Source organism: Vigna umbellata, chromosome 5, assembly GCF_029865625.1.
Source record: "Vigna umbellata cultivar VRB3 chromosome 5, Vumbellata_1.0, whole genome shotgun sequence".
In the NCBI taxonomy this organism is placed as follows: Eukaryota; Viridiplantae; Streptophyta; class Magnoliopsida; order Fabales; family Fabaceae; genus Vigna; species Vigna umbellata.
This window is the reverse complement of record NC_142169.1, coordinates 32,040,713-32,054,528: the sequence shown is the minus strand read 5'-3', so window position 1 is coordinate 32,054,528 and position 13,816 is coordinate 32,040,713. Positions and strand designations below refer to the sequence as shown.

General features: G+C 28.2%; 1 protein-coding gene across 2 annotated transcripts; it reads right to left on the bottom strand.

Annotated features, from left to right (window-relative positions):
- Nucleotides 1–1,607: 1,607 nt before the first annotated feature.
- Nucleotides 1,608–5,081, bottom strand: LOC124840061 (Pectin lyase-like superfamily protein). Of its 2 annotated transcripts, none has more exons than XM_088091518.1 (7): nucleotides 4,727–5,081; nucleotides 3,931–4,245; nucleotides 3,473–3,593; nucleotides 3,220–3,394; nucleotides 3,006–3,076; nucleotides 2,030–2,704; nucleotides 1,608–1,928 (listed from the first exon to the last, which is right to left on the bottom strand). In XM_088091518.1, exons 1-7 carry the CDS (start codon nucleotides 4,742–4,744, stop codon nucleotides 1,906–1,908), a joined length of 1,398 nt encoding a protein of 465 aa, XP_087947644.1. In that variant the 5' UTR covers nucleotides 4,745–5,081; the 3' UTR covers nucleotides 1,608–1,905. The 2 variants fall into 2 exon arrangements, with proteins under 2 accessions (XP_087947644.1, XP_087947645.1); XM_088091519.1 differs by having other exon boundaries at nucleotides 1,608–1,925.
- Between the last annotated feature and the right edge of the window lie 8,735 nt (nucleotides 5,082–13,816).

The following is a 13,816-nucleotide window of genomic DNA, read 5'->3' as shown; positions in this document are numbered from 1 at the left end:
GAAATAACTAAAAAAATATTAAAAGTGAATTAATTTAGTTTGGGGGCTAGCCCCATCCTAACCCTACCCCAGCCCACTTTATGTGGGGCTTTAGGGGTTGGGGCTTTTAAAAAGCCCCCTATTAAGGGGGCTAGAAAATTGGGGCTTAATTTTAGAAGGGGTTAGGGTCAACCCATGGGCTAGGGGTTGAAATGACACCTCTAGTAAACATGTTTTAATAGTTTAATTGAAAACTTGTCATTCGATTTAAAGACTTCTAATTATGTATGATTCCTTGTTGTAGTTTTCTCTAGTTGAGTAGAAGACCTAAGATAGTTTTAATCCTCATATGTAATAATTTTAACTTCAATTTATTTTTTTAAGAATTTTATTGACGAACAACCAATATATTCAAAAACATTATCCTATGTTTAGGAAACGAGGGCAAATTATTTTCTTTCTAGATATAAGAATTTAAATTTATTTTCATAGTAGAAAGATTCATTTGACCATCGTGATATCTTTTTTCTACGGTAATGATTAAGAGAGTAAAAATAAATAACATATTGTTCCAAAGAAAAATATAATATACATCCGGTGGTATACATGTTAAGATAAATATGAAGTTTAAGTGAAAAAATTATTAAAAAATTTAGAATTCATAATAAATTCATATGGATTACATATTATATTATAAAAGTTTAGTTATCATACTTTTAATATTATTTATCTAATATGAATTATTAGTTATGAATCGTCTAATTTTAAAAAAAATTACACTCTCCCTTATCAAGAAAGAGAAGGTTTTACTTACAATTTGTGAAAAGAAAGAAGAGTTTTTTCCCCAACACATAATTATTAACCATATTATTAATGAATGCATGTCTAATGTGGGATCAGCTTAAAAATATTTTTGCATTAAAATAATTTTGAAAGCCAATATTTTTTAACTGACAATAACTTTATCAAAGTTCAAATTTCACTTTCCTTATTTTTTATATAATCGGTAAATAATGGATATAATTAGTATATTTAACAATAATTCTAAATCCTTCTATAATACCTTCATGGTAATCCTCTCCTTTTGTATTCTAAGTATTTAATATGTTTGATATTTTGAAGACATTAAATGTTTTCCTTTTCGATTTGATCTTATAAGCTTGTAGGAAGATTGTTAAAAGGACATGTTATTCTTTATTTAGATATTTAAGCCTAATCATGTGAAAAAATTGTATTCTCCTATTAAGACCATCTTAGTATTTCCTTAGTAAAGGCTATAACTTGTGAGCTTGAGCTTTATATCTCTACCATAAGTTGATAGGCAAAGGTCTCATCTTATTACCCATGTTTTTGCTTTATTTTCCAGAGGAAAAACAAAACTCGTTTTTTATTGTATCTGCACTTTGATGTTCTTATTTTTCTTTCCAGATACAACTGGAGATTATTATGTAGCAGCCTAAAAGAAAAATGAAAGTAAACCAAGAAATAATAACATTGTTCATGTGAGTGCAGAAGGAGATGGATTTAATTGAGTAAATTTACCTTAGTAGGAAGTTTATTTATTGGATTCCTTATTCAAACAAAAGAGATGTAAAACTACCAAACACCTGTCTAGTACAACTGCAAAATCTCCTAAGTGGGATCAATTTTTTGGCAAAAGGGAACTGTCAGAGTAACCGTATCTCACTTCTATCAACAGCAAAAAACACTCTTTCCCTTAGAATAAACTGAAACACAAAACTTTGTAATTTTCTTTCCAAAGCCATAGCTAGAGAAAGCATGACATGATGAAATCATCCAACTTCCTATTTCTGATAAACCACTCAATTATTTGTCACTGCACACAAGCTACAAAAAGCAATCATTTCTCGGTAACTTTCTCAAGATGCAAAATCACAGTTCGGCAACTCTACACAACCTCTTATGTCACCTGAAGTTTCTTTGCCCTGCTGAAAAAATGCACCAATCAAATTTCAGCTATAAAGTGAGCTTTAGTAGCACAATATTGCTGCTATAAACTCCACAATTTACCAAGACATAAACCAAGCACCTCTATTTTGGCCTTTCGAACTCTGAATTTGATTTGACATATAGTAACAATCTGAACAATGCTCAGGAAAAATCCTTTCTTTGAGAGGCTCACAAGCTTCTGGCAGAACCAAGTCGGAATATCCTTTAACATAGGAGCAGTTCCATGGATAGTTTGAGCTCACATTAAGGACAATGTTTGATAGGCAAACGTTGACAAAATTGTCACCTTCTATACCCTCTATAAGACCTGCAGTTTTTATATTCTCTCCCACCACATCCTTGATTGTAATCTTTTCTATTACAGGCAGAGCATTTGGATCATAAGCATCATCTGGATGTTCCCCAAATAAACCAGTGAACCTAATAGCAATATCTACATTAGTCAAGGTCACATTTGAGACATAGACGTTTCTGACATAACCACCCCTTCCAGGAGAAGTCTTTACTCTGATTGCAGTATTTGAATCGTAGAACTGAACATCTTCTACATGAACTTCAGATACACCACCAGACATCTCACTTCCTATTGCAATCCCTGCACTCGTTTGAGTTTTACCAACAAGCCTGTGGATGACAATGTTTGTGCACGGACGACCGTATGCAATGCCATACTCATCCCACCCGCTCTTGATTGCAATCAGATCATCACCAGTGCTTATGTAACAGTCCTCAATGCAAACGTTGTCAGAAGAATCTGGACACATTTTAAAGGTATGTCTGTGAGAATCTACTAAATCTTCTAAAAGGAAATAATTGTGACTTGGGAGGATGTAAGCATTGTTTATAGGTATGATGTACAATTGCATATAAATTTAGATATTATGCCTTCATTTAAGTTCAAGTGAGTGTTTCTACGAAACATTTTATGACAAAAGCTTGATACCACACCAAGACAGCGTCAAACAATGGATATTTTTATAAAAATTAAAGTAGAAGATTTGCTAATAGTCAATTAGAGAATAATACAGCATGCCAGACTAAAGGAGAAAGTTTACCCGGATCAATCCCATCGGTATTTGGAGAATCAAGAGGAGCAAAGATCGCCACTTTCTGAACTGTAACATGGCTGTTCATCAGAAAAACAGTCTCAAATCTGCCCCTAATCATGAAAGCTCCACTATTGCGCAGTTTTAAATATGCAATGAAAGTACTTGAACTATGGAAAACGAGGAATAAGATACAAACTCAATCCTTCAGTGGAGGACAAACCTGCAATACACAGGATGGACTGTCCAAAATGGAGAATTCAACAAGGTTAAATTTGAAATGAGGACCCCTGTTGAGTTCATCAATTCTATCAAATGGGGACGTGTATAATCCAGAGTTTTGTTCCTAAACATGCTCCACCAGATACTCCCTTGACCATCGATAGTTCCATTATTACCTTCATTGATACACTGACAATATCAACATTACCAATTTATGTATTCAGACTATAATAATTGTGTTGAATGCTACTAACCTGTTATGATCACATCAGTCAAATTGCGCCCATAAACGAGGCTTTTATGCCTTCTGCCTGGTAACTCTCTTCCTCTTCCATACGAGGGTAGAGGATCAACAACTGGCCAATCTTCAGGGTTCTGTAACAAATGGGACATGCATGTGAAAATTGGAACTACAAATCACTTTATGCATGAGTTATAGACAAGTTTATCGTTGAATGTCTGAAAACATTACAGCATCAAGTTTGTAGGACTCCAACCCGGAGTTTAAAATTCAACAAAAGCCGAATTTTTTACAAGTTAAAATATAAGCCCTGCATTGTATGGAAAATTAATTACTGCCAAGTAAGAATAAGAAAACTTTGCTCAAAGGGATCTTATGCTTTGGACAAAAAAAAAAAACTGAGGCAAGCCAGCTAAGCAGTTAAATTAAACTTCCTTTTTTATCTTCCATCATTTACAGAGAGTGGCTTACCGTTGATCCGAGAATTACTGCATCCTTGTCCAACCACAAAGTCAGATGACTGATGAGATCAAAACTACCGGTTAGCCACCTACCAGCCGGAACAAAAAGCTTGGCTCCACCTTTGTCAGCAAAAGAATTCAGGTAGAAGATGGCATTTTGAAATGCTTTTGTGTTGAGAGTGACTCCATCGCCAACTGCACCAAATTCGGTGATGCTGACGCTGTGAGGTCGAACTTCGTCGTTTGTCTGCTGGCAAAGTGTGTTGCTCCATACTATTCCCGGGCTGCAACTGAGCAATGCAAGTACCAGAAGCACTTCCAGGTGCTGCAAGAGAAACATTCACCATCAGTTACCAAGTGCTACCAGTGAGAATGCGAGAAACTTTCCCATTTCATCAATTTTATTAAAACCATTAACAACAGCAGCAATTCACATGCTTCTTCAGCCTTAACTGAGAAGACCAAAACAATTATGAAATTCGGGTAGGATCTAGAAACAGCAACACATAATTGAACTTAGAGGAGTTGAAAATATCCTCCGATCATCAGCTACATTTTCTCCACAGTTAATAGCGCAAATTTAAATTAAATACCGAAAGAGCAAGCAAAAGTGAAAAATCAATGACCGCCAAGCTTTCCAGTGGCGTAGTGGCAGAAAATATAAAAACAAGATGAACAGTGGATGATCAAGGCAGTGTGTCTGAAAAAGATTTGAGCTGTAGATCTTACTCCATCCAGTATTAAGTTAGGGAGGAGATGAAAGTGAGATGGGGAAGTGTGGAAAGAAGTAATGATAGAGAACTTACTGTTGAAGGTGTACTCATATTAGTGAGATCCAGGTTTCCCTTTATGTTCGAAGTGTAACTGGGAGTGATGAAAAAGACCGAGAGAGAAAAGAAAGGGTGAAATGAGAAAATGTGAAGAGGAGGAGGTTTGGTTCATTGATTAAAATCCCCACCCCAGCAATAAGCAAGTGTGATATTGATTGGGTGGGTCATTGAAATGAGAGTCACCACCCAAGTAAAAATCATTGACAGGGACTGTTACTGCCCTCCAAACAATAAGCAGTAGGACCCCCCCACCCTACGCTTCTTCAAGTCCTTCAAACTCTCTCTCTCTCTCTCTCTCTCTCCAGAAGGGGGAAGAAAGAGAAACTCAAATGGTGATGAACTCATATCACAGGAGTGGTATCTTATTTTGCTTTTGTATTGCAAGTAACCGGTTCTATTTCTAAAGCGGAGACAGTGACTTGCAATACACACAGACACAGACAACTTCAGACAGCGCCAACTGCTAAGGTAACAGCTTTCCTCATAATTTAGCTTTGCATGTAGTCTTCTAGCTCCACTTTACTGTTCCACTTCCCTCACTGTGTATAGCTCGTGACAACTCAACCCCAATTTCCTAAACTCCGGTCAACATTTTTTAATCATATTTACTATGTTTTACCTTTAACCACTTCATACTGCTAATCATTTCTTCTGTTCTCTGTTTCTTGTACCAGTCAACACAATAATAATAAGTATAAAACACTAAAAAGTGGTTAATTTAGTTATTCTATCTTTTCCAAGTTTGTGATTTTGGGACAAAAAAATGAAGGCTGATGGTAAAATGTGTACCTGAAGGATGAAAGCAAAGGAAAGGAAGAATGGGAGGGGACAAATTTTTAACCTTAAAAAGCAAAACCACAGTGTGTATTTGAGCATGGGGAAGTGTTTCTGCTGTCAATGTCATGAAACCACAAACCTTGTAGCATAATCATACATATTAATTTCACCAAAATAAAAATAATAATAATTAGTAATAATGGTAATAATACAAAACAGATCCAATACTGCCTGATTTTGTGAATTGTGTTCGTACAAATGAGGGATTTCGTCTATTTCTTCTTTCTTAGGCGTCTCCATTCATGAACGAGTGAGTGAATGCAGTAATTTTAATTTAGGATAATTAACAATCACCTGTGTCACTTTCTAATCCATTATTTTCTGTACAGCCTATATTCAACAAACATGTCTATCTATTTATTTTGCAACCATCTTTATGTAATACTATTTCTTTAGATTCTGCTTTTTTTTTCTCTTTTTATGTAATTGGACTTTATAATAAAATATACAAATTATATTTAATTCAAATTTCAAGTAAATCCCATCTTCAAGGTTAATATATTTCACAAGGTTAATGAAAAAAAAAACTACTATTTCAATTTTCAAATTAATGATGTTATATTAAAGTCCATTTTTTATTTCTAATATGATAAAAAAAACTAAAATGATTGAAAGTAATATCACTGCCAATTTTTCCTTCAGTCGTCATCATGCAACCTCTGATTAATACTTCTAATACATCAATCAGAAGGTTCTAATTCTAAGCTAAAATCTTACATAAAAAAAAATTATAATACTGTCCTATACAGGCAGCCATAATAGACTAAGGTAAAAAAATACATAAACACTTCTGGAAGAGAGTTACACTCTTTGAAATCATATGTTTTAATTTATGATACATGTAATTGTTATTAGTTGAAAGTATAAAATAAATAATTATTCCAATAAAAGTGTCAATTTTTAAAATAAAATTATTAAAGTAAAAATTGAACTTTATAACATGATTGGACCGAAATGGATTCGTCGTTTGTTGAGCAACTTGAGAAAAGAGAAGGATATGCAAAAAAAATTCCTTCCGAAACAAACAAATTCATTAGAGCTGTTGTCTAGTCATAGGATGCATCTCGTCTTCTCATTTATTTATTTATTTAGTTACTTCTCATTTATTTAATTATTTAGTTTGTGATACAACTTTGAGCTTCACACAAGGTAAAAACAACTAATCTTGACCTTCTTCCTCCAAATAAATAATCTTAAAAAGGTAAAAAAAAATAAAGAAAATTTGACAGTGGATTATTTCTTCAACCAACTATACATATTGATGAATGTATTAAAAATATATATGTCTAAAAAGGAGACAGGGTCCTAGAACAGACAATATCAGAGACACAAAGACCTAAGTTTTCACCCTCTGGCATGTGAAAAGTTAAGGTTTCCAAAGTCAGGTATCCTATGCTAAATAAATCAAACCCTAAATTGACATGATATTCCACACAAGAAGCAAACGTTACGTACTAATAATAATGATAATAAATAACTGATCAAAGAATTCACAAACATAGATTCATTCAATGTAAAACTCTCACTGATTAGAGCTTAGTCTTGAAAGAAACACCTCTCACTGAATGACAATAAAGTGTTCCTTTACATCTTATTTTTCATTAATTAAATGTTAACATTTTCTAGACAGTTGACTAAAATAGTTTTTAATGTTAGAAGACAATTATCATAATGCCAACTTGTGCATTAGGTTATTGTTGTTGTTAGAAAACTATTTTATAATTGGCCTGATCTTTATTGTTTAATGTATGATATATGATGACGATGCTAGTTATACTTAAAAATACTTCTTATTCCTTTGTCTTATAACAATATAATTAAATGACGACAAAGTTACAGTCTCATTATTAATATAAGATTTTATATAGTTGAAAAATTAACCAAAAATAATTCTTGTATTGGGAATAATCTTTTAAGTAATTGTTTCTAATATTTAATTCTTTAAAATTAAGTAAATTGTGGATATAATATAATAGATTTTTGAATAACAGGGGAGTTAAACTATCTTTTATATGCTAAACTCAGAATGTAAAATTCAACAAGATTACACTTGTTGCATGGTAGCATAATTTATGTATTTAATATTATTTGCATGAACCTAGCTTCCCCGTATAAAGCTGATATGTATTTTGTAAAGAAAAAAAAAATACACTAGTACTCAACATGTTTTGTGTAACATCATTAGTCTTAGTATAGTGTTTGTGCTTTGCGTGAGTTGTTACTTAAGATTTGAATGAGATACACATTACATGTGTTGTTACTCTTATTAATGACAAAATTAACCAAAACCCGACATATTACAATCATGTCTGAAATCCAATGCCTGAGTTTTTGCAACATATATAATTAGATATCTTCAAATCATGATAGAATATGAATAGGACTTAGGATTATAATAAGTAAGGATTACAATAAACCATGTCAACTTATTCAAATTTGTGCTTTAAAAACAACCTAGACAATTTAATGTCTAAAATTTGTTTAAAATATAAAATTTAAACTTCAGTAAGATCCCAAAAAATAGTTAAATTATTTCAATAATCCACTTAAACATAATTTAAATTTGATTAAATGATTTTTTCCCTCTTTTTATTAATCTATGACTTTTATCATTTAAATGTTTAGTTTGATTGTTTCATGTTTTTATCCACCCCTGTTAAATTTTATTATTTTAATATTTCTGTAAGGTATCAAACAAACCTTTTTATTAGGTTAATTTATCTGTGTGATACCTTTTGAGTCATCCAATGATATAACAATGTATTGTATTATTATCATTGTAAGGTTACATCACGAAGTGGCATATTGTAACCTAATTGTTATCGAAGCGGTGTATTTTAACTTAATTGTTGTCGTATTTTTACACTGAACGACAAATGGTTCAGAAGATAATAAATACTCTTTTTAAAATTTATAAAAAAATAAATATAAGTGAAAAGAACATTTATTTTTTTAAATTTTGAATGACTACTATATCAAACAAAAACTCTTATACACTAAATTAGCATACAAGTCACTAAGTATCAAACAATTCTGTAATTAAAGAAAACTATAATATAACATAGAGATGACTTCTAACTTATCTAAGTAATTATATAAAAAAGAGTTAGCATATACTAATTAGTTCTAATTAATAAATATTTAGCAGTGTGATATTATATTTACATTTTTTTAATTAAAACTTTTTTGTTCTAATTTTGTTGATGAAGGAATGAATCTCTCTAACTATGAATGTTCATTTACATATCATAATTATTTACAAATAATTATAAATATGACTATAAAAAATTGTTAGTTAATTATGAATGTGCTAATTAATTTATTAGTCTTAATTACTTTTATTATACCAATTATTAATAAAAAATTCAATGACATACTTGAATCCAAAGACATATTAATTTTTTTCTCACTTCTGAAGATGTTACAGAATCACAGGTAGCTTTTCTGATGCACAATACCACACCATCTAATAAAGCAAAGGTAAAATCTTGTCGTATATAAGGGGAAATTGTTGTCGTATATACAGAAACCTTGTCGTATGAAAATAGTATTTTCTTACAAATTTTTTTATAACTATTACGTGTGACGAATAAAATGATTCTTTTACATATATAAAATTTTAAAAAATTATATATAAATAAATTTATAGTTAAACTAAATATTTGAGTTATAAATCATGATTACATAAATTAATTAATATAGTAATTAAAATTAAAAGTATTAAAGAAATTCTTTTAAATTATTAATTTTAATTTAACTATTTAATCCCAACTAACCTTGTATAAAATAATATTCAAGTTAAACTTTCAATAAGTTATTTTTATTATTTTAATTAATGTAAATTATTAAATTTGAAATATATAATCTAAACCTAACTATTTATAGTTTACAGCATTTATAATATGCTTTTAGAAGAATTGAGTATAACTCAGTTAAACTATTCTATCTCAACTTCTAAAAAAAAATCATAATAGTTTTGAAATTTAAATTTTGAAAAAATTTCTAAATTAGAAACTGTTAATTTAACCTTGATCATGTAAAATTTAAAGATTTTTTATAAGATTTTTTATAATATTTTTTGAAATTTCAAAATTAAAAAAACAAAGTTTTTGTAATAATTTTAAGGTATCAATAAATATAAAATTGTCTTGATATATATATATATATATATATATATATATATTTAAATCTCACATAAGTGATTTCATTAATTTATCTAATAAAAATCTTACAAATTAACTTACGAGTATATATACTCTATATTATATTAGAAAACTTATTTAAAATATTTATTATAAGATATTAATTATGAGAATTTAAATACATTATAATATGTTAGTGATATAAAATGTTTTTTATTTCGTCATCTAAATCAAATATGAAAAAAATAATCATCTAAAATATTTTTAAGTAAACCCAAAATATAACTACAATTTATAAGTTAATTTTTTAAAATGTACTAATTTATAAATTGATTTGTTAAGATGCACTTGTATGTTCACATTGGTAAAGAATTTTTATTTATACATTAAAAAAATTGATTAGTGAAAAATGAAATAATATAATTTAAAAATGAAATAAATTGATTTTGCTAAAATTAAATAAAATCTTTATCAGAAATAAAATAGAATTATTAAAATAAATTTCATTTTGAATTACATAATATTTATAGTTGTCATCATATATTTTAGAGTACAATAAAAAATATAGTTTTGATATTTTCTTATATATTTTAAAACATATTTTTTATTTAATGTTTGAAATAGATTAAGATGGAAGATATTGATTTGGATAATTTTGATTTTTTTTATTGGTTATTATATCTATACATTGCTAGAAGATGAGATAATCACTTCAGCAAAATTAAATAAATTTTTATCACGCTTGATTGATTCAATTAAGTCACAATTTTTATTTTTTATTAATGACAATTAAATAATAAGGATATTTCTTATATTGTACAATTAAATATAATAATTATCAAATAATATTTATTAATATTAATTATATTATTTAAGAATAATCCATAGTAACCCTAATCATGCTAATATAAAATACCACATGTAGTTCTCTTATTTTTTCAAGTTTTTTATATACTGATATATCTAACTTTATTTTTATTTCTGAATGAATCTATAGATAAATAATTCAAGTCTGGTGAACCACCTAATGATTTACAATAATAGTTAGTTAGTAGATTATTAATTAACCTTGATTAATAATTAGTTGATCAAAGAGGAAGAAGATTATATTTTCATTCGTTAATCTAGTGTTATATAGCATTCATGGTATTTTACTTTTCATAATTTAAATCTAAAAAACCATGAACATGGTACATTCTTACTAGAAGAAATTGTAGTTGGAGAATGAAAACTAAAAAATGCTTGAATGTTGAGATACAATGATTTGATAAAAAATAAAATGTTTTTAAATTTAACCACATTTTTCTGTCACTTCCACAAGGGGTGAGAACAGCCTCAACCAAAATTCAGATGAAAATAAATGTTCACTCTCACACATTAATTACTACTCATACAAAATTTAACCGCTCCTCAATGAATTTTCTTTTCATTCTTATTAGTTTTTTTGGACGGTTGATTCTAAAATAATTTCTTCATACATGCAAAATACCTACAAATCTATTTCTAGAATGAAGAGTTAATGAAGTACAAAGGTTAAGATCCAATGAAATAAAAAAAAAAAAAAGCTCTTCCACTTTTTGCCAATTTTAAAGAAGTATATTTTTATTTCTTAACGTTTAACTTTTTTTTTGTGATAATTAGATTTTTTTTAATTTTAATTTAATTTAGTTTCTAATTTTATAAATGTATAAATTTAGTTTTTTTAATTAAATTTTGTTAAGATTATTTTATATTTTAAATATATTTTATATTGTATTTGAATTGTTTATACTGTTTAGCATGTTTTTTTTCTATATTAGTTAAAAAAATACATTTAAAAGTTAAATAAACTTAAAAAAGTTAATTAAAAAAAGTAAATCCATGTATTTTTAAATTTGAAAAATTAAATTTGGCTAAAAATTTTTTGAAAATAAACTAATTCTAATTTTTACTTTGATAAAATTATATTTAACCATAATTTTTATTATTTATAGTCATAATATTATAAATTTCACTTCTTATATAAGAGTTAAAATATACAATATTATTATAGAATAATGTTTTACTTTACATTAATAATTAATTACATCACGTTTCTCTCTCTTTTTTTAATTATTAGTTTAAGTGTAATATAAGGATAACAATATTTGAACTTAAAACTGTATATAAACTATTCCAAAAAAAAAATACTCACTACCACCATATTGATATATACCACAGAAAAATCCACATATCAGTCTGTTTAGTTCAATGTTCTACATGCAGCTTTCGTCAGCTAACTGTTAAAGTTTTCAGTGACAATCAGGATTCATGCAATGCACAATGAATCAACTTTTGTAGAGATTTCTAATAAATGTGTACACTTTATTAATTATGTACAAAGCTAAATATTCTAGTTATTGATTTTACTCTTTGCCCTTTGCTGAGCCGTAATCGGCATTCAAATTTGAATACTGCATATACAAGTACAAATAATTTTCATAGCATATTGGTTACACTGCATTTATTTTTGGTCTGTGAGGAGGACCAAGTTAGGAAAACATCAAGCACATAACATATGCAACCACTGTTGCGATAACAGAAGTAATAAATGTCTTGTTCCGGTGTTTTTATTCAGTCTTGAAGAGACATTAATTATTTATATCCAAAGTTAAGTTGGCTTTCTCTACTTTCAGCTTCTGACTGTAACCCAAGATGCCTGACAAATAATCTGCTGTGTTTAGATGTATAAAGAAATGCCCTTGATGTTTGACACAAATAATAAAGAGGCTTCATCCACATTAAAAGAAAACTTCTTGCTGTGTTCAATATTGCAGACATTGGATTTAAGCTGCATGTTCTTCACTCTGACTATATTCATTTGTTCGGTTTTCGTGATAAAAGCAGAAAAATACAATGATGCTTTTCAGTTAATTCCTTGTGGAATATGTGTTATGATTTGTGAACTGTGGTTTTTTATTTACATTCTGTGCAGATTGAAACCAATTGGAATATGAGCTCCTATGAATATTGGTCAAAGTCATTTGGTTTGGAGTTAATGTATCAACCTATTTTAACCAGCACAACATTTTAAGAAGAAAATATATTAAATGTTTTTGGGAACATAATTAAGATAGTTGAAACCATTTTCATGTTTGAATACGTGAGTTATTTTTTTATATATAGTTTTGTAGTTTTTTTTTTTCAGATGTTTTTAATATTTTTATTTAAACCCGCAGAGAACCCTACCAAACCACATGCAATGTATGACGGACACAGAACAACCACCGAATATGTTGGTCTATTTACAGGTATGTTTGTAGAGGTACTTTTATATTTATTTAGTACAATTTCATTTTATAAATTTTTCTGTTAGATTTATGTTCAAGCCATTTAACAGGATTATATCATGATGTAAGAAATGAAATTAAATAATTGATAAAATTTATGTAAAAAAACTGTATAAATACAATTGATTAAGTCACATTATTGTCTTCAATTTTTTCAAGAGATCCAACATATGAGGAACTTTTCCTGTGATTATTGCTTGCATAGTAAAAATATAAGCACCCGTTTTAAAATAGTTTCTTCTTTAATATTTGTTATGAAGAATAAGAAATTGTTAAATACTTTTATGAGAAACTATAAATTCATTTAATTATATATTTTTTACTTTATTAATTTTCTCCACCCGAGTTAAAATATCGAATATAATGATAAATGTTGAGATATATATATATTTAACAATAAAGTAAGAGGTAGGAGGTAAAAGTTCGTTTTTTACAAATAAATTATTTAAAAAATATAATATTTATTTTAAAACAGAAAGAAAAGAGAATAAAGAAGCAGATTAAAACAGACAAGCTTATTACCAACACAATTTTTCCAAGGAAAGTGTTAGTTGCAAGTTATTTTGTGATATTTTTCAACATATTTTTTAGTATTACATTAAACTTATGCAAATCTTTGTAAATGACATGAATTTTATTTTAGTATTCACATATAAATTTCAACTAATAATAAATTATATGCAAGGAAAAAAGAATTGCCTTTATATCATTTTACATTTATTATTTCAGTCTATCACATAATGAATTAAACAGTTACATAGTCAAATTCAAAATGGGAT